This window comes from Grammomys surdaster, unplaced genomic scaffold (assembly GCF_004785775.1).
Source record: "Grammomys surdaster isolate TR1022 unplaced genomic scaffold, NIH_TR_1.0 123550, whole genome shotgun sequence".
NCBI classification, from domain to species: Eukaryota; Metazoa; Chordata; class Mammalia; order Rodentia; family Muridae; genus Grammomys; species Grammomys surdaster.
In genome coordinates, this window is record NW_021618765.1 from 3,777 (window position 1) to 26,817 (window position 23,041).

Here is a 23,041-nt window from a genome sequence, read left to right on the forward strand (position 1 = left end):
GTTCTTGACTTTTTCTGACTCTGTCTTGTTTCTGTCTTCTAGGTATGTGGTATATGATTTAGTAATATCACTGTTCAAATATGTGAATAAAAAACAAATATTTATATATTTGTGCATACATTTATGTGCATGTAATAATACAATAAACAATAATAACCAAGGAAAAAATAGTTTATCAATTTGAGTAGGTGCATGGGAGGTTGCCAGGGAGGAACTGGAGAGAAGAAAAGGAAAACGATGTAATTCTGTATTTAAACATGTATTACAATTAAATCTCATTATCAGATTTAATCTTTCTATTCTAGTGTAGTCAGCACTCCTCTTTCTTTTGAATTTGGCACTGCCTTTATTGCTTTGGGCATTTCAACTAAATCTGTACTTCTGGAGTTTAGACCTAAATCCTGTTTTATATTTATCTATCTCAATACCTATACCCTACAGAACCCACTGTAAGTCTCAAAACACACCCAATACATTATGATTCTATTTAATATGCTATATATTACATAAGATGTATATTGCATATGAGATTTCTCATTGACCCTCACCTTTCAAGACTAAATTTCTATATGTCAAAGCATTTTAAAATGACAGGTACTTTAACTTGGCTGACAATATTTTTAAAAAGGAACAGATAAAGTGAAATAAGTGCTTCTCAGCCATTCAATATTCCTCAGTTGAGAATTGTTTAGCTCTGTACCCCATTTTTCAATGGGGTTATTTGATTCTCTGGAATCTGATTTCTTGAGTTCTTTGTATATATTGGATATTAGCCCTCTATTGGATGTAGGATAGATAAAGATCTTTTCTCAATCTGTTGGTTGCCAATTTGTCCTATTGACAGTGTCAATACAGAAGCTTTGTAATTTTATGAGGTCCTATTTGTCTATCATTGCTCTTAGAGCATAAGCCATTGGTGTTCTGTTCAAGAAATTTTCCCCTGTGACTTTGTGTTTGAGGCTCTTCTTCACTTTCTCTTCTATTAGTTTCAGTGTATCTGGTTTTATGTGGAGGTCCTTGATCCACTTGGACTTAACTTTTGTACAAGAGGATAAGAATGGATCAATTTGCATTCTTCTACATGTTGTCCTCCAGTTGAACCAGCACCATTTGTTGAAAAGGCTGTCCTTTTTCCACTGGACGATTTTAGATCCTTTGTCAAAGATCAAGTGACCATAGGTGTGTAGATTCATTTCTGCGTCTTCAGTTCTATTCCATTAATCTACCTGCTTGTCTCTGATCCAATACGATACAGTATTTATCACTAGTGCTCTGTAATACAGTTTGAGTTCAGGGATTGTGATTCCCCCAGATGTTCTTTTATTGTTGAGAATAGTTTTCGCTATCCTGCTTTGTTGTTGTTGTTTCAAGTGAATTTGCAAATTTCTCTTTCTATCTCTATGAAGAATTGAATTGGAATTTTGATGGGGATTGCATTGAATCTGTAGATTACTTTCGGTAACATGGCCATTTTTACTATATTAATCCTGCTAATCAATGAACATGGGAGATATTTCTATCTTCTGAGATCTTCAATTTCTTTCTTCAGAGACTTGAAGGTTTTATCGTTCACATTTTTTACTTGCTTTGTTAGAGTCACTCCAAGATATTTAATATTATTTGTGACTATCATGAAGGGTGTCATTTCACTAATTTCTTTCTCAGTCTGTTTATCCTTTGAGTATAGGAAGGCTACTGATCTGTTTGAGTTAATTTTATAATCAGCTACTTTATTGAAGTTGTTTATCGTGTTTAGGAGTTCTCTGGTGGAAGTCTTGGTGTCACTTAAGTATGCTATCATATCATCTGCAAATAGTGATATTTTGACTTCTTCCTTTCCAATTTGTATCCTTTTGACCTCCTTTTGTAGTCTAATTGGTCTGGCTAAGGCTTCAAGTACTATATTGAAAAGGTAGAGAGAGAGAGTGGGTAGCCTTGTCTAGTCCTTGATTTTAGTAGGATTGCTTCACGTTTCTCTCCATTTATTTTGATGTTGGCTACTGGCTTGCTGTATATTGATTTTACTCTATTTAGGTATGAGCCTTGAATTTCTGTTCTTTCCAGGACTTTTACCATGAAGGGGTGTTGAATTTTGTCAAATGCTTTCTCAGAATCTAATGAGATGATCATGTGGTTTTTTTCTTTGAGTTTATGTAGTGGATTACATTGATGGATTTCCGTATATTGAACCATCCCTGCATTCTTGGGATGAAGGGTACTTGATCATGATGTATGATTGTTTTGATGTGTTCTTGGATTCAGTTTGTGAGAATAATATTGAGTATTTTTGCATCAATATTCATAAAGGAAATCTCTTTCCTTGTTTTGTCTTTGTGTGATTTTTGTATCAGTGTAACTGTGGCTTAATAGAATGAATTGAGTAGTGTTTCTTCTGTTTCTTTCTTGTGGAATAGTTTGAAGAATATTGGTATTAGGTCTTCTTTGAAGGTCTGATAGAATTCTGCACTAAAACCATCTGGTAATGGGCTTTTTTTTTGGGTTGGGATATTTTTAATGACTATTTCTATTTCTTTAGGGGTTGTGGGACTGTTTAGATGGTTCATCTGATTCGGATTTAACTTTGGTACCTGTTATCTGTCTAGGAAATTGTCCATTTCATCCAGATTTTCCAGTTTTTTTGAGTATAGGCTTTTGTAGTAGGATCTGATGATTTTTAAAATTTCCTCAGTTTCTGTTGTTATGTCTCCCTTTTCAGTTCTGATTTTCTTAATTTGGATACTGTCTCTATGCCCTCTGGTTAGTCTGGCTAAGGATTTATATATCTTGTTAATTTTCTCAAAGAACCAGTTCTTGGTTTTGTTGATTCTTTGTATAGTTCTTTTTGTTTCTACTTGGTTGATTTCAACCCTGAGTTTGATTATTTCCTGCCATCTACTCCTCTTGAGTGCATTTTGTTCTTTTTGTTCTATAGCTTTCAGGTGTGCTGTCAAGCTGCTAGTGTGTGCTCTCTCCAGTTTCTTCTTGTAGGCACTTAGAGCTATGAGTTTTCCTCTTAGCACTGCTTTCATTGTGTCCCATAAGTTTTGGTATGATATGTCCTCATTTTCATTAAATTCTAAAAAGTCTTTAATTTCTTTGTTTATTTCTTCCTTGACCAAGTTTTCATCAAGTAGAGCGTTGTTCAGCTTCCATGTATATGTGAGCTTTCTGTTGTTTTTGTTGTTATTGAAGACAAGTCTTCATCCATGGTGATCTGATAGGATGCATGGGATTATTTCAATCTTCTTGTTGAAATAATCAATCTTCTTGTTGAAGCTTGCTTTGTGACAGATTATATAGTCAATTTTGGACATGCCCATGAACATTCAAGAAGCCTATCAACTCCCAATTAACTGAACAGAGCTCATTGACTCTCCCTACACTGCTCTTTAGTAGTCTTTCTTTTGAGAATTGGATCTATCCTATCTGTGACTCTGTTTGAAAGGAGGAAGAAAGTAAGATTTCAAAGATGACACAGTAGTTGAAGACAAGTATTTGAGCTTGAAGACGAAAGAAGATTATACAACAAGCACTACTATCCAACCTGACTTCATCTCTGTTACTTGCTAAGCAGACTCTTGGACTTCACAGTGATACTGCCAATTATCTATCAGGTACACTGTGCTACCAGGATAGTTTTCAAAGCAAAGTGTGTTACCTAGTTACAGTTGAAAGATATTGGAAAGAGATGTGTCACTGAGGATATGCTTATAGAAGATCGGGTCAGGGAGGACCTGAGTCCTGGGTTATAATGGACGTTAAACCCCTAAGTCATGTGGCCATTTCTCAAGTTTACCTTAGTCTGAAACACCTTTGTAAAACAAAGAACTACTTCAGTAGACTTTAGATTTGCTAGTTAAGTTAGAGATTACTGTCTTGAGGAAATTAAAGTTTCTGATTTACAGGATACAATAATGAAGTGATTCTCTTCTAATACAAAATTAGTTTCTATGCACAACTTGCACATTTTTACATCACCTTTAATTTAATCTATACTACTTCCAGAACATTTTTATATTAAAAAATACTTCAATGCTAATGTGCTGGAAAGAATTATTAAAAGAACACTTCTGGCTAGTTTTATATCAACTTGACACAAGTTAGTCATTTGGGAAAAAGAGAACCTCAACTAAGATATTGCTCCCACTAGATTGGTCTATAGGCATCTCTGTGGGGCATTGTTTTGATTGATGATTGTTGTGAAAGTATCCAGCCTATTGAGGTTGGGGCCACCTCTGGGCAAGTCGTCTTGGATGCTGTAAGAAAGAAGGCTAAGCCATGAGGAGCAATCCAGTAAGCAGCACCCCTTCATATCCTTTGAATCAGCTCTAGCCTCCAGGCTCCTGCCCTCACGTCCTTCAATGATGGACTATGATATAAAGATATAAGATGAAATAAACCATTTCCTGACCAAAAAAAGAAAAAAAGATTCTGTCAAATCTTTTTCTGATTTGTCACTTTGCCCTTTAATTAGAAATCATTTTTTTGGGGGGGATTTAAAGTTGTGTGCTAAAGAGTTCTAGTCGGAGGGATTAAAGATGTGTACTAAGGGCATGTCTTTGATCAGCCAGATCACACAGACCTAGAAGGTGTTTGGATGTGGTCAGAGCAGCCATGTTCCTGGATTAAAATTCCTCTACACTGCACATTTTTGTTTATACTGTAAGACCTTTCTTTCTCAAGGGGATTAAGTAGTAGGGATGACCCATCCTCAATATTGGCTACAATGTTCATAGATAAGTTTATATGGAGTAGAATTGAAAAGGAGAAAACTATCTAGTGCTTTCTCTCAAGTCACTAGGAAACCCTGATTTAAAGTTGCTCTATGCTACCATGTAATCTCATCACTAACATAATCTGTGAAAGGGAAATGAAGTATCTATCAAAAGTTTTTATTTAAATTGTGCCAATAGTTGTCACATGTGTGCAAATAGAAGCACTGCAGCATCATAACCAGTGAGGTGACTTAGTAATGACCAAATTCCCAGTTCTCAATCAAAAGTTAAATTAATGAATTGCATTTAACTCTCCTTAAGTTTCCCACATAACAGTTACACAAGGATGAAGTTTGTCTAGATAAAGTGATAGGGATAACACTCAGTGCGAACTGTATGCTTAAAAAAGCTGAATAAGAAAGTTGCAGAATTTTTAATGTGACATGATTATATAACTACTGTCTTTGGGAAATTTGTAACACGGATTAAGTAAGCAAATAGCTTAACACATAAATATTTGGCAGACTATTCTGTTTTTTTTTTATGATGGTAAATTTGATGGTTTGAGGGTAATGAATAGCTGATAGGAAATACACTGATAGGTTTCTGTATACTACTATGATACTAGAGTCATAATTATTATTATTAATTATTAAATTCAAAATAAAATACAGCTGAAGTACAGTTCTAATTTTTAAAGATATTATAGTTTTCATTACTCATTCTTGTTCAGAGAGATTTACTAATGAGTAAACTAGGTGTCCTACATCCAAAGAAGAATCATTGTAGGATTGGATTTGGCAAATCCCACAGGCTTTGAGAATACATTACCTTCATTGTATAGACTGAGTCTATCTGCTTATTAGGAAAATTAAATTTGGCCAAAGGGAAGCCAGGTCAGATATTATCAGCTGATTGGTACAGTTTTCCCATTGTCTCCTTATATTGTGACATCACAGTGTCTTATGAACCTGTTTCTGCTTGTATCCTTACTGTCACCAGTCCAGTCTCTCAGGATTTCTGCACCAGCCAGAAAAGGTCACTTTCTGTTATCTTTGTGCAGCTTTGATGTCAATTTAATTAGAGTGCTTTGAAAGGTTTCACCTTCCAGCTTCTAAAAGTAGTTTCTCTACTAAATTTGCTTCAAGAACTATTAGGATTACCATAGCAAGTTTTGGAATTTGGATCTTAGGTCTGTTTCTGTGAAACAATAAAAGGTATGAAAGATAAATATGCTTTATTTATGAAACTGCCAGAAATCTCAGAAGCAATCCAGCCTGTGATATTTCTATGTGACACATCCTGTGTAGCAGAGACAAAGGTGAGCTGGATAACAAACATTTGTTCTGAAGAATATTATGAATATATTTCAACTTGTTTTTAAGTAAATAAAGACTAATTTAGGATTACATGTTTTATGGTGTCATCAGACATACCAAGGATACATTCCATAGTTGTGAAGAAATGAATATTTTCTGACATCTAAAGGTTTATTTTTAAAAAAGTGGAAAGATTTTAATATAAATTTATTACTACTGATTTTTATATTTTCAGTATATTTCATTCATTGTTCAATCCACAGTATTAGTCTCTTCATTTTAATGTCTTTTATGGCACATTAATAACACACACACATACACACACACACACACACATTGCTAAATATACACAATTTTGAGAGCCAGAATATAAAATAGAAATAAATAATGTCAATCATTAGTTTTAACGTCTACCACATGATGTGTTGCCCTATAAAGACAATAATAAAGTGAATATGGTTGAGAACATAATTCACAGACACTATGGTATTTGCTAAGTAGCAGGAGGGACTAAAGTCAGAATGGTATAGTGTAGTGCTTTGTAGTTTAAATAAGGTAAATCCTATAGAAAATTTTATATATTCTGATCAGTCCTTAGAATAATATGCAATGGTTTATTTTGAGATTTAGAAAGTACTTTAAATGTTCTTTTCTGCACTCAAAAATTTTTAAGGAGATGGCCCAAAGTGATCATAGTAAATAAATGTAAAATGACATAAACATATCCCACTGTCATAGATATATTACTGATCTCTATGTTTAATCTCTTGACTTATGTTTTCATTCCTATAGATTAAGAACTTGATAAGAACAGATAATGCAGTTGATCCTAGACAAAACTTCTTTTTTACAAACAAAGCTCATCTAGGCCTTTATTTTCATGATGCCAAATGTGTTTCTCCATGTTCATTTTAAACTGATACCTATAAGAATAAAAGTAATTATAACAGGAAAGGGGCTTGGCAGATGTGGTTATGTGATTATTTTCTATCATTAAATTATAGAAATTTGGAAATGGCATTGTATTTTAAATTAGCTGTTATATATCAGCATAATTTAACAAAATATAGGAAATTGATAAAAGTCTTCATATCAAAATTACACATATATGTGAATTTTATTGAAAGAATCCATGATTTAAGGGTGTATAGCAGTTCTGACTAAACACAGATATTTCATGTAAAATTATTGGTGATTTTAAGCAAAATCATAAATTTTAATTTAGAATATTATATATACATCTATAGTATTTGCTATTATATGAATATATAATTATATAATTTATGTATATATACATGTATATATACATAAATTATATAAATAAGTATATAATTGTAAATTGTATGTTTCTAATAGGAATGAAAAGACTTGGTAAAAATCTTATAGGAAGATTCCTATTAGCTTATTGCACATGGTAATACTAATATTTAACCTAATTCTTATGTATTAGGTTTATACTTTGATTTCTTTTTTTATCAATAGATTCTGCTAATAGTAAAGCAGTATGAAAAACCATTCTGTGATTACTGAATTTGTGCTCTTGGGAATATCTGATGATCCAGAACTTCAGGTTGTGATTTTTATCCTTTTATTCATTGCTTACATATTAAGTATCACTGGAAACCTAACCATTATCATCCTCACCTTGCTAGACTCCCAGTTAAAGACTCCTATGTATTTCTTCCTCCAGAATTTCTCCTTCTTAGAAATTATATTCACCAGTGTTTCAATCCCTAGATTTTTGGAGTCAATAATTACTAAAGTCAAAACCATTTCCTATAACAACTGCTTGGCTCAGTTATATTTCTTCATCTCCATGGGAGTGTCTGAGTTCTTTCTTCTAACTGCTATGTCTTATGATCGCTATGTAGCTATCTGCAAGCCACTTCACTACACCCTCATCATGAATCAGAAAGTCTGCACCTTTCTTGTCCTCACTTCATGGCTGGCAGGATTCATGACCATTTTCCCACCATTAATGTTGGTCCTCAAGTTGGACTTCTGTGCTTCTAATGTCATTGATCACTTCTCCTGTGACTACTTCCCCATTCTACAGCTCTCTTGCTCAGATACAAGGAGTTTGGAGATGATCGGCTTTTACTTTGCATTTGTCACTCTGCTGTTCACACTGGCTCTAGTGATCTTGTCCTACATCTGCATCATCAGCACCATTCTGAGGTTCCCATCTGCCAGTCAGAGGAAAAAGGCTTTCTCCACCTGTTCCTCTCACATGATTGTCATCTCCATCTCTTATGGCAGCTGCATTTTCATGTATGTGAAACCTTCTGCAAATGAAAGAGCGTCACTGACCAAAGGAGTGGCTGTTCTCAATACTTCAATCGCTCCCATGCTGAACCCTTTTATTTACACATTGAGAAATGAACAAGTAAAACAAGCCTTCAAGGGTTTAATTCATAAAGTAGTACTTTATAGAAGTAAATGAGGATACATGTTAAAAGGAACAAATATTGCAATGACATAAAGACAAAATGATGTTCATTGTACTCTCCCATCGTTTCCCTCTCTCTCAACTGTCTATGTTGCTGAGCACTTTGGTCTTGGCTTACTATTAATCTGAAAGATACTACAGCATGGTTGCTTTTAGACTGGTGTATGCTAAATGCAAGCAATGATTTACAATTCTGGTATTCGTTCAGTCCTTTTTCGGTTTGCTTGTTTGTTAGGTTCATTTTTGAGATAAGAGTCTGGTGCATAGCCCAAAATGATCTGAAACATCTTTTTCTCCTGGCTTCTTCAGAGCAACTGGAATTCGCAAGCCTGACGTTCAGATTCTAGAATATTTTACAATTCTGATTAGAAGACCATTTGCTGGAGAACACATGTCAATGTGTTTATCCTTAATAAAAAATTTTACAGTCTTGATATATAAGATTAGACACTATCTTGATAATATTACAATGAATTTTTCTGTGCACTAATATAAAATTATAGTAAGACTTTATTAAATAAATATTTTAAAGAAATATCTTTAATATTTATACTTATATGATGTATTTATTTTTCTACTTAGAAATAATTTGAAGTTCATGACATTCTCTATTTTGTAGTTATTCTAAAAGTATATATTATAGCCAATGTTTTATGTTGTCTGTGTTGATCTGTGTTTGGTTATAGAATATATAAAAGGGTTAGTCATAATTATTCTGACCAGACCTAGGAATCTGAGAATTTCTTCCATAGTATGAATGGTTTATAAAGCACTTATTTTATGTCCTCTCTTGCCTGAGTTATCTTACTTTGTATCTTATTTAACCTTCATGGTAAAATTCATGGCTCCATGGAAAAATTTCCATGGGGCATGTATATATATTTTCATTATTAGATTATTTAGATTATTAATTCAGGTTATAGATTTTGCTACTCTGTCTCCAAAAAATTTTGCAAACACATTCATACTTGGAGTTATAAGCTTATCATTCACTTCTTAATCTCATTGCCCACTCTCTCTGAAGATTTTAGCTCTAATTTTGACACAAATTTATACTATGTTTTATATTCTTTGTATTTTGTTTATATTCCCTTTATGTAAATTTTGGTGGTTTAATTTATTCCCTTGAGCAGGCTGCAGACAGAGTAGATAAAATGTATGTAGAAATATGTCAAACAATTTTAAAAGACCTTCTTTTTGATATTTTTCTTTGGTTAAATAAATATGTCCAACTCAATAAAATAAGGAAACCAATACAGAAACATTTACAATAATAGAAAATTAGTTCAGAGAAAATAAGAATAGATGCTTTTTAGAAAAGTTGGTTTCTTTTAGTTGGAGAAGTGACATTAGCTAATACTCAGTATTCCAGAATTTTGAATGTTAGTAAAACTGCGAAAATTGGAGAAATATCAAACATACAGAAGAGAGTGGAAGATGTGAACTTCAACCTGGACTCATTATCTGATAGCTCAACATTTAATCAAACTAAATTTATTATATCAGACTTTATTTTTAAGCTTGATATAGTTAGAATCTTATAGAATATATGCTTTGTTTTATTATATCAATATTTCTTTCTTTTAATTAAAAAGTAGGATTATTATTTTGTGTCTATATTTCATTGAATTACAGGTTATGTAGGACTGTTTTCAAGGTTATCAGAGATTATATTTGATAATGGCTAGGTATATGACCATATATGGTGAATTAATGTATATCATGAAGTTTCTATGAATAATAATGCCATTTTATTAAATGGCATTATTTTATTTTTTTCATTTGTTAATAGCCGTATTTTTCTAAGTGCAAATGAGATGAAAAGTTTCAGTTCAGCTGATTCCCAGCAGCAGCTAAGATGGCTCAGTTCTGTGGCTTTTCTTTTCACTCTTTTGCTTCTGGAAGCATGGCCTCAGGTGTGGTTGTCACTGATGATACGAGTTGCAGTGGTGGTCAAGTTGTCAGCACAGAGGAAGTGAGAAAGTACTAGAGGTAGTGCTTTTCTGCCTGAGTATCCAGGAGGAGGGCAAGGTGACCTCACCAAGTTCTCAGGGCCAAACTGTGGATGACACTAAACCTGCTTCATGAAGATGCTGCTGGACCAGGGTATACAATCCTTAAGAGCAAAATGACATACACCAGCTCCAAAGATGGCATCAAGAAGAAACCGACAGGAATCAAGAACAGCATGATTTACAAAGAAGCTAGGAGAAGGTGCATCCTTTCAGAGAAACTAGACAACTCCTCATCTTCTCAGAGGGCAAGCCATTTAGTCTTCTCCAGACTCTTGCCTGAAGTACATAGGAATCTCATAATTGTTCATTTGTTTTGCAGGCTGCCCTCTTCTTGGCAGAGGAGCCGAGGGGGATGCAAGCAGATGGAGGGTAATCATTTCACCCCAGTCGACAAACATCTCTTCTACTCCCTGGACTATACTCCTCCATTCATCAACTGCTTTTGGTCTTTTATTCCTCTTTAATTAAAACAACCCAAAATACCCCCAGGCACCCAGTTTGTGGGGGGATAAGAGTGGCTGTATCTTTTTAAGGACTCCCCTCCTTTTCTTTGGTACCCCTTCACATATCAGTGCAATCACTAGTGAACTCTACTTGTCTAGTTCTGTGTGGAAATGGCCCCTCCTTGCACCAACTAGATAACCTCTTTTTTCTTGACAAATAAGTTAAGGGATCATTAACTTAAAAATACAGTAAAAAGTTTATTTTCTTAAACATTTATACTAACTAGAAAAATAACTCTTTAAAAAAACCACTGTGCTATGAATAACCCTTACAAAGCTGAGAATTAGTTCCAACTGAAATAAAAAGGAAATAATTAGTACTGTTATTTATTCTTGGAGCCTGTGAGCCACATATATATGGAGAACAATTATTTAATTAATAAAATACTTTTAAAATGTATTTTAGTTACACCTCCATTTTAAGCAGAGAAACTGAACCTTAAGGACATCAAGCCATTTTTCCACTATCACAAGTCTCTTCAATGTCTGTTTGTGCTTTTCTCCAGCTCTCTCTGATGGGAAAGCTCATATTTTTTTTTTTTGTGAAATTAAATTCAGTCTCTAACACCCTAAATAACAAATAAACAGTGTTTCAATATAACAATTTTGTTGTTATTTCTTCTTTCATCTCTGCTTAATTATAGATGCTAGTTAATGAATTGAAAGTATGAGGTTTTCAATAAATATTTGCCATAAAACATTACAGTAATAATGATTGCTACTATTTATTCATTTGTTATTAAATATAAACAAATGTATATATTGATCTCTATTATCTTTGATTTATTTCTATTTACACTGGTATTAATACTCACAATTAAATGCCCTCATTACTGAAATCAATAATATAAGACTAATATTTTTCTAAGAAAAGATATGTAAAATAATGTGGAAATAGTAAAAGGAAATCTAATAATGAAAATCTTCTAAGCACTCAGTGGCCTCTCATGAGGAATCTTTGTTTTATTCAGTTCAATAGAAATTGACTCAAAAGAATTCTTGTGTCATGACCTAGATCTTGTGATACCTGAATACTGAGAAGCATGTTCCAATGCAGTTATGAGTAGATTTATTTCCCACACCCTGAGGTAATCATTGATGTTAGATATGTTTTATCTTAAGCTTTGAACAGCGCTTCAAGTGTATAAAGTAGAAAGAAAAATATGTCACAAATGAAATTTGTTAAGATTAGCTTATAAATTTTTTTCAATTAATTTTAATGAGGCTTAATTGAATTAAAGACAAGCAAATATAGAGATTTTGAAAATATTATTCTTATAAAGTTATTGAGTTACATGCAGCAAAAATTAATTAAATCAGAGCACACACATAGGAAATAAAATAGAACCATTTAAAAATTTCATTTCTGTCTTTAATAGGAACATCCTATGATCCTTTAAGCCTTATCTTTGGCCATTGAATAAATTTTCCAAATCTTAACCAAGTTTACTTGAAGGATTGTTATCGATACTTCTTTGATTTGGGGAAAGCAGGGCATGAGAATGTTTTCAAAATGTAAGTCATTGAAGATGTTATATAAACATTTCATTTAAATGTATAAAATCACTGTTAATTTTCCTTTTCAAGGATTCAATATTAGACAGATTATTTGGAGGTTAAGCTAGAAATAATTTGGATAAAGCCATTGAAAACAAATGACAGTGAGAGCTGAACTATGTTCTTTTAGGAAAAATTACGGATCTGTGCTAAAGAAGAAAAACTTAAATGATGATGTCAGTGCCTCAGGATAGCCTATACAGACATCTTTGGACTAGTTTAAGACTCCAGAAACCACAGGCAGTTTTTGTAATATTGTAGTTCAATTTTCTAAAAACTAATTATACATAATTATCAAGGTTATTTTATATCAATATATGAAACAAAAACATGAGATTTTCAAAATACAAGCATAGTACACCACTCCTACTTTGTATATTGGATCTTTTATTTTATTTTGTTAATTATTTTATTTATTTACTTTTCAAATGTTGCCCCCTTCCGTGGTCCCCCTTCAGGAGTTCTTCAACCCTACACCTTTCCCCTTTGCTTCTGAGAGGGTGCTCTCTCACCCACCCAACAACTCTCACCTCACTGCACTAGCGACTCCCTTCCCTGGGACATCAAATGTCTATGAGATTAAGTGCATTCTTTCCCACTGAGGTCAGATGAGGTAGTCCTCTGCTACATGTGTGTAGTGGGCGGGCACAGACCAGCTCATGTATGCTTTTTGGTTGGTGGCTTAGCCTCTGGTAGCTCTGGTGGGTCTGGTTGGGCGATACTATTGTTCTTCCTATGGATTTGCAATCCCCTTCAGCTCCTTCACTCCATCCCCTAACTCCATTGGGGTCCTGACCTCAGTCCAATCCTTCCTCCAACAAGGCCACACCTCCTAGTAGTGCCATTCCCAGGGCCAAGCACATTCAAACCACAGCAATAATCTATGTTAAATCATCAACATAATGATAAACTTTATATTACAAATTTAAGTGTAGAAAGATAAAATTTTTTGAAATGGGCTCTTGTCTGTTTAGAAGACTACAAGAAATATATAAAATGCAACCCATTCTTCATGCCAGATTTATCATGTGTTGGTGTACAACAAATATGAAGTTGTGATACATAAAAAGGTCACAAGCCATTCTAAAGTCGAGATGTTCATATAAGTTACACCTGAACTATTTCTATAAAAGACTAATGTTATATAAAGCAAATAGAAACTATAAGTACATGTGTTGACAGTGAGATGAAAAGTACTGGATACCCAATTTGAATTTGATTAGAAGGCTGAAACTGGGACACAATGAGATGGACAATATAAAATAAAACTTTTATCATATGTACATCTCATTTTTACCTTAAATAAGTGGTTAGTTGCTTTATCTCAATGCATAACACTTCATTTTATTAACATTGATATTATTAAATTGTACAGTATTCATTTTAGTTATTAAATAATAAATGCAATATGTCCTCATTATCTGGTTACATATATTTCGTTGTCAAATATCTGAAAAAAAAAAGATGCTCCAACATATAACAAGGACAAATGCTTCACTATGTTCATAGCAGCCTTATTTATAATAGCCAGAAGCTTGAAAGAACCCAGATGTCCTTCAACAAAGGAATGGATACAGAAAATGTGGTACATCTAGACAATGAAGTATTACTCAGCTATCAAAAACAATGAATTCATGAAATTCCTAGGCAAATGAATAGAACTAGAAAATATCATCCCGAGTGAGGTAACCCAATCACAAAAGAACACACATGGTATATACTCACTGATAAGTGGATATTAGCTCCAAAGCTCAGAATACCCAAGAAACAATTCACAGACCACATGAAGCTCAAAAGAAGGACAATCAAAGTGTGGGTATTTGGTCCTTCTTATAAGGGGGAACATAATACGGAGAGTAGCAAATACAGAGACAAAATGTGGAGCAGATAGTGAAGGAAAGGCCATCCAGAGATTGCCCCACCTGGGGATCTACCCCATATACAGTCACCAAATGCAGACACTATTGTGGATGCCAAGAAGTGTATGCTGACAGGATCCTGATATAGCTGTGTCCTAAGAGGCTTTGCCAGAGTTTGACAAATACAGAGGCAGATGCTTGCAGCCAATCACTGGACTGAGCATGGGGTCTCCAATGGAGGAGTTAGAGAAAGGACTGAAGGAACTGAAGAGGTTTGCAACACCACAGAAATAACAATAATATCAACCAAACAGAGCACCCTCCCACCTCAGAGCTCCCAGGAACTAAATCATCAACCAAGGAGTACACATGGAGGGACCCATGGCTCCAGCTGCATATGTAGAAGAGGATGGTCTTGTCAAAGATGCATGGGAGGAGAGGCCCTTGGTCTTGTGAAGGCTCAATGCCTCAGTGTAAGGGAATGTGAGGAAGAGAAGTAGGGGGAGGGGAGATGGGATGGGGTTTCATGGGGAGGGGAACAGGGAAAGCAGATAACATTTGAAATGTAAAGAAAATATTTAATAAAAAAGAATAATTAATATAGTTAACTAGAATTTCACATAAATAAAATCAGTGTTCTTTAGTATTTCTTATTAAATTTTTAATAGATTGTTTAAAACATTATAAAGGCTAACGTACAATAAATATGAATGTCGAAATTAAACATATTGAGAATTAAATTATATTGTAAAATGTCATTTTGTTTCATTGTGAGCACAATGTGTTTTAATTGTTAATATTTAACACAGCATTATAACCTTTTATTTTGTGATACTCTGACACTTAACAAAACTAAGAGTAAGCCACCAAACGTGTAGAAAAATTACATTTGAAAAATACAGTTAAATATCAATTGTTTAAGGGCTCCAGGTTTTCAAGAAAGCACATTTCATAGTTATTTTTACCGATCATGAATTATTAGATGAGAATAATACATGTAGCCTTTGTAATTAATGGCAGTAGGTATTTAGAAGATGACAACATTGTGTGCTCTCTGGGATCCAATGATTAACACATTCTCAAGAGAGATCCACTGGTGAGCAGGGTTAGAGGTTACTGAAATATTGAAGGATGGGTTCTAGAAATCCCCCTTGGTCTACAAGACAGCAGAGCTATGGCCTGGGCTTTATTTTGTCCACAAGGACCCAAGGCTTTTGAAGTAAAGACAGATACACTTTGAGCATTTGTTACATAAGCAAAAGCTGTCAGAAGCATTTGTACTTATAATAGCCATGTTGTTCCATCTATCTGTTCTCTTTTTAAATAGCCCTTCCTAAACTGCTACTTAAGATTATAGAAGACTGGAGTATATTTCCAGACGTGTGAGGGTTTTTAGTAATCTATTTTTGTTTCAAGTATTTCTGTTCAGTCATCATGAAAAAGAAATAAAATTAAATAAAGTCTGATTAATATGAGTGTTACAAGTGTCCAGCAGAGCAGCCTTACCTTTACACTCTGTTACTTAGAGCAAACACCTACCCTTATAAAATAAAGAGGCAATGATTTTTAGTATTTAACAGACAAAATCTAAAGAATATCTTATCTTCTAGTGTTGTCTTTGAAAAGCTGAGAAGTAGCTAAATAGGTGAAAATGAACGGGAACATTTTCGTGTGTATATCTGGGTATCCCTGTGGATGAATGGACTTATACAATGAGTGATCTTATGTGAAACAAGAAAGCTGGGGAATAGATTATCTATCCATGAAGCTTTGAAAATAGGCAAAAGTATGATCAAGTGAAAACATAGAGTAGGAAAATTCAAGAGACAGAGCTACCAAGACCTAAGGCAAGTAACAACTTTTTCCATTTCCGTTTTAACAAATAGTATATGTCTTTTAATCTCACATGGAAAATTTTCTTGTACAGTACATGCATTTTTAACTTTGCAGACAGAATCAACGGTTGCATATATTGATTCAATTATAAGATAAGTCAATATCTAAGGTATACATTCTCCAATTTTTAAATAGGATAATATTAAAAAATTCTCTTAATCATATAATGTATATTATTTTCTCTTGTTCTTAACAGTTATTCCACAATATTGCTATTAAAATAAATTTAATTACTTAAATATAGATAATAATTTTTAAATACTTTATTTGTTAAGAAGAATTATTGGTTGATTTCACCTCTCTCTCTCTCTCTCTCTCTCTCTCCTTCTCTCTTTCTATCTCTGAATAAGGAGCTGTCATTACCTTTCAAAAGCTCTAGAAAAACATTTGTGTTTTTAGGAGGACATCTACATTAACTTAAAAAGGAAAATTCATGTTTCATATTGCTTAAACAAGTGTTAATAATGCTTTGTCCTAATTAAACATGATGTAAAAATTACTGACTTTATATTCCATCTTTTAATGATTTGACTTACAATACAAAAATTTCCCAACATCTCCTGTTTTACTTAAGAGGCTATTAAATAAGCTGCACTCATAAATATATACCAAGCCTATGCAATAATAATAGTTTATATCTAGAACCTTTCAGTAACTAAATAATATTTTGTGTAAAAGGGGCACATTGTACAGGTTGAAAAACCCGTGTGCTACCAAATTCTATGGTTTCAAATCTGTTCTCTGAAATAAACTTGCTTTATGAAAAAAATGATAGTTTATATCTGATTGTCATGAAATATAGAAGATAATTTAGAACTGCATTAGTTAGAATGATATTAATTGTAAGCCATATCTTTCAATTCCTTTAAAAGTATCTTTTTACCCTAAATATCTTTAAAAGAGGAAATAGAAGAGGAAGCAGCAGCAGGAGGGGAGAAGAGAGAGGATATGAATCACACGGAGATTACAGAATTCATCCTCTTAGGCCTTTCTGATGACCCTGACCTTCAGATCGTGATTTTCCTCTTTTTATTAATCACGTATATATTAAGTGTCACTGGAAACCTGACTATCATCGTTTTGACCTTCGTAGACTCCCATCTACAAACACCAATGTATTTCTTCCTCCGGAATTTTGCTTTCTTGGAAGTCTCATTTACAAGTGTGTGTATCCCTAGATTTCTGGGGTCTATTGTCACTCGGAATAAGATAATTTCCTATAACAACTGTGCTGCTCAACTCTTTTTCTTTATCTTCATGGGGGTGTGTGAATTTTACATTCTAACTGCTATGTCCTATGACCGTTATGTTGCCATCTGCAAGCCCCTTCACTATACAACCATCATGAACAGGAAACTCTGCACCTTGTTTGTGCTGTGTGCCTGGCTGGCTGGGTTTCTGACTGTTTTCCCACCCCTTATGCTTTTGCTCCAGCAGGATTACTGTGCTTCTAATGTCATAGACCATTTTGCATGTGACTTTTTCCCCCTCTTGCAACTGTCTTGCTCAGATACACTGTTTCTGGAAGTGGTTGGTTTCTATGTTGCTTTGGTTGCTCTGCTGTTCACATTGGCATTGGTGATTTTATCTTACATGTACATTATCAGGACTATTTTAAGAATTCCATCTACCAGTCAGAGGAAAAAGGCTTTCTCCACCTGTTCTTCTCACATGATTGTCATCTCCCTCTCTTATGGAAGCTGCATATTCATGTATGCCAATCCCTCTGCAAAAGAAAAGGCCTCATTGACCAAAGGCGTGGCAATTCTCAATACCTCTGTTGTCCCCATGTTAAACCCCTTCATTTATACTCTAAGGAACCAGCAAGTAAAGCAAGCATTCAAAGGTGCAGTACACAAACTAGTATTTTCTGTAAGCAAATGAAATTAAAAGTACATTAAAAATAAAGAACTCTATTAAGATATAATGATTTTTAATCTTGAAATTATTCAGTATCCTTGCTCTCTGATAGTTTGTGTGTTACGTTGTAGTAACTTTTATAGTTTCACAGTTTATTTCTTATTTCTACAATCAAGTATATAGAAAACATGGTTGTTTTGAAATCTTTAATAAATGTTGACAGCACGGAAAAACTCAAAGCCAGACCAAATCCCAGTACCGAGAGGAAACTTGGGCTCAAGGTTACACCCATAGCATAGGAGCTCTTAGCAATTCTTGGATGCCAGGAAAAGAAGGGTTTGTTTCTTTTCAGGTCATAGACCTGGATAAACTGGTCTTACTCCAATGGAAGGCTACACACATAAGAATATCTGGGCCTTGGTGTTCAAAAAAGGACAAAGACACAAAGTTGATTGTGAAGGAAGTGGACAGCTCGTGGAAGAATTGTACAAAGGTGAATTTGACCAAACTATGTTGTGCAAAATTCCTAAATAATTAACAAAAATAATAAAATGTATTTTCCCACAGATTTTTTTTTTTCTGAGAATGTTATGTATTTTAAAGAAATAGTTCAGCCGGGCGGTGGTGGCACACGCCTTTAATCCCAGTACTTGGGAGGCAGAGGCAGGCGGATTTCTGAGTTCGAGGCCAGCCTGGTCTACAGAGTGAGTTCCAGGACAGCCAGGGCTACAGAGAGAAACCCTGTCTCGAAAAACCAAAAAAAAAAAAAAAGAAAAAGAAATAGTTCGTGGGAGGATATCATATAACTGTTTTAATTATGTTTATATGTTCATAATCTACATATATTCTGTCATCAAAATCCTCCATAATAGTTACAAATTATATTTTTCATATTTTCAAGATTAATTTACATTTTGATAGCATTTAAGATTCTCTATGTCCTTTATACTCTCTGTGAGCAATATGCTCTATGTCAGTGCATCTTAAATGCGAGTTTATACTTTGTATATTTTAAACTGTGCCAGACTTGTTTTCTCTGTAAATTAAGTGAGTTATTTCTTTAAAACACAACAGGTAATTTGTGAATGCCCTCTAATCATTTCAACAATGAGAGCATCAGTACAATAACTTGTACTCTGCCTTGAAGTGTCTGTGGCTGATGAATAATTATACTGTGTGATAGTTCATTTATTTTTTCCTTTATATTTTCCCAGCTAATGCAGGTTAGAAAATGTTGTGTCTCATATTTATTTCCCAGTGTGTAGAATACCATTATATATAAAATGAAACGTGAAAAATGAATAATAATATTTTATACCAATTTTAATGTATTTGGAAGGAATTTTTAGATTTTTAAATCTTAACTATCTTTTAAGATCCAAAAGCCAAAGCATTCCACTATGAGAAAATGACATATCTTGGGGGGATTTAATGTTTCAGAGTAATTTTAGTACTCTAAATATTGGCATGTGCCTTCTAATTAAGTATTTTCAAATGCCTTTTACCTATTCTCTTTATCTATTCATTTATTCAAAGATATGCACACTAAATGAAGAAATGACTCAGTGAAAGAAAATATTTGTCTTGTTCCAATATTGTTCTAAAAGAGAAAAAAAACTAGTGTGTAAAATATATGTGATCACACTTAATTTTATAAATGTCAGCACAGTATGTTGTATAAATTAGCAATGATACGGGAACCTAAACAATAAAAAATAAACAATATTATCAATAATGTATTCATTGTACCAAGGAGAAAATAAAGCTACTATTGTTCCTTTTTCTTACTCAGGAATAGCAAGTAGCCTCGAGAGAGAAAAATTCACAATATTTTTATCTTTAATTACTATTACATATATACATAATTATAATTACTCAATCCATATAAAGGTCTGTGTGTCTGAGACCTAAACTGCACTGAAGTAAAAATTCAAGAAATTTTAGACACACTAGGTTTTAAAGGATAACACTAAAATTTTGTTTTTACTTTATTATGAGCTTCACCACACAGAAATGCAAATCAAAACTATCTGGGTTCTGCCCAGGCCTAGATCCAGGGCTCTGAGTTGTCCACTCCAATATCTACCCCAACTATGAACTGCTGGAGAACATGAAGGGGCTGTCCTGCAGGATCTCCATGACACAGGGCAACAACAGAATATCTGAAAGGAGTCCCCATCCAGTTTATAGGATAGCAGAAGCCAGAGGCCTCGAACCAGACCAATGACTCATTGCAATGGTCATTTAAGTAAAGCTGTTTGATCAAAAGGGTGATACATGGCAGCTTTCTTGACAAAATTGTTGTTGTTTTATTTTTATTTTGTTTTCTTTGCAGGGAGGAGTTGCAAGTTTGAAGGGATGGGGAGATGTGTGGGATTAGGGTACATGGTCTGAAATTCACAAAGAATCAATAAAAATTTGAAAACATTGTGGATCTCATAAATCCCATGTTATGGTGTATTTTACCATCACTAAAAGAAAATAGCCATATGGCAGCATCTTCTTATGAAATAAATTTGCTTTTATAAAGAGAAAAATATATATTACAGAGGAGAAATGTACATAATAGGAGTTTTCAAAAATGCTGCTTTGTCTTATAGATGTTTGCCCTCTTTCTTATAAAAAATTAGTAAGAACTGCACTGCTCACAATTATAGATATGATGGGGAAAAGATACCAAATTAACTTCTACCTTCCTCAAGCTTTTATATTAGTTATCCCTTATATTAATATGTGGGACCTCATACAGTTTTGTTCCTTTAGAAATGGTTTAGTCAGAGTGTAATTGCTACATCTATTTTCATTAATAAGTTAGTGGAATAAAATAGGCTAATATCCCCCTAAATATATTTTAAAACAAAGGCAAAGGAATAAAACTTTCATGAACATGAACTAAATTTTTGATATTTCTACATGAATATCTTGAATCAATTATTCTTATATAATGTATCACTTCAACTCTTACATTTTTAATGCAGAGATTTTATTTTTAATTTTTAATTTAATCTCCATTGGGAGTTACTCCTAGCTTTAAAACCTTTCAATGACGATCACTTAAGGAATTAAATGCACACATGTTTTATGCTTTTGCATTATTTGTACATGAAAAGAACATAAGGAGAAATTGTGAAGTGTAATGTAAGTTGAAAATAACACATTTTCAACATGTATTTTTCAGTTCATAATTATTTTCACACATAGAAAATTCACATACAGACACACACATACACACACATACATACACACACACAAGTATAAGCAAAAACTTAATTAAAATAAGAGGTATACTGGATAGAAGCAACCAGAAGGTAATAAACTTCTTGAGGTAACTTGAGGTAACTTCTCTGTGATATTATCATGAAAAACATTGAAAGGATTTTCCTGAATGTTAAAAATTGAGTGTTAAAAATTGATCAAACACTGTTTATTTCAAAATACATTTAAGTCATACAAGAAATCAAAATAATATCTCATTGTGGCCCAGCAAAAAGGCTTTCCTGGATTCTTAAACTTCAAAGGACATAAGCATGGCAACTCTCTTGACAGGTCCAGAAGAAAAGAATAAACTCATGCAACACAGCAGATTAGCAAATTAACTTCAGGGCTGGATAGATTACTCAGCCATTAAGAGCATATTCTGCTCTTCCAGAGGACCTGAGTTCAGTTCTCAATGTTTCCACCTGACGGCTGCCCACTGAGAACTTTAGTTCCTAGAAATCCAATGTCTCTGGCCTCTATGGGCTACCACACTCACATATACGTGTACAACTCAGACAGTCACTTTATTAAAAATAAAATAAAATATTTTAAAAGAAAGTTAAATTATATTGCATATTGTTCATATGTTTGCCTCATTGGTTCTGAATCTTTTGCAAACTTCCCGTTAATATTAACAAAAAGGAGCATATTAATGATTCATCCTTGTCTTAATGATGTCTCTCCATGACATTGTTTATCAATTCCCGTGGGCTAACAGAAATATACAAAGTGAGTCCAAGTCCAGGTCCAGTTTGAAAGATACCCAGATAGAAATCTTCCTTATTTTTGGCTATTCAAGCCATCATTTGCAGCAACAACAAAAAATTCTCTTAAGCCTATAGAAAATACTACTTATTTTTCGGGTGTAACTTTGATTGTTGCAAAATATTCACCTAAAACACCCATGTAAAGGCAGAGGAAAATGTTTTAGGAAGCTGTTTGTGCTATGTGATGAAGCAAATGGAAGAGGACCTGCCCCCCATCAGCACAGGCTTTCCCATATTTGTCCGTGGAAGAACAAAAATGATAGCTCCACTGTAATTGGATATACTGTTTCAAAGATTTTAGAGTAACTGAAATTAAGCATACCATGAGTTAAATACTACAAGTCTCTAAGAAAAAGAAATGTAATCTGGAGAGACACCACAAAGTTAAATCATCTTGTTTGTCAGGAAAGGTGAACTCAAATGTTACTGAGCCAACTTGCCGGCTATGAAATGACTATTTAAGAAAGTAGGATTTCAGACTTCATTTTCAAGATGAACCCAGAAGTAAGTTTGTTATCTTCATATATGATAAAATATTCCAATTTACTTAAGCATTTACAATGTTATCTGCATATAACATATACTTAATGTGAAAAATGAAGGAGGTCTTATGGGGGATATAAAGGAAGGAAGGAAAGAAGGAAGGAAGGAAGGAAGGAAGGAAGGAAGGGGATAGTGTGATGGGAAAAAGACTAAACATCACACACTCTCTCATATGCAGAATCTAGATTCAAGTGTGTGTGTGTGTGTGTGTGTGTGTGTGTGTGTGAGAGAGAGAGAGAGAGAGAGAGAGAGAGAGAGAGAGAGAGAGAGAGAGAGAGGGGAAAGCAAAGAGGAAGTAGG

General features: G+C 33.7%; 2 protein-coding genes across 2 annotated transcripts; both read left to right on the forward strand.

The window, feature by feature from the left end:
* Nucleotides 1-7,538: 7,538 nt before the first annotated feature.
* Nucleotides 7,539-8,477, forward strand: LOC114636331 (olfactory receptor 6C3-like). Its single transcript, XM_028784474.1, has one exon. It carries the CDS (start codon nucleotides 7,539-7,541, stop codon nucleotides 8,475-8,477), a length of 939 nt encoding a protein of 312 aa, XP_028640307.1.
* Nucleotides 8,478-17,261: 8,784 nt separating this feature from the next.
* LOC114636333 (olfactory receptor 6C3) lies at nucleotides 17,262-18,197 on the forward strand. Its single transcript, XM_028784475.1, has one exon. The coding sequence runs from the start codon at nucleotides 17,262-17,264 to the stop codon at nucleotides 18,195-18,197; it is 936 nt and encodes a 311-aa protein (XP_028640308.1).
* Nucleotides 18,198-23,041: the final 4,844 nt, after the last annotated feature.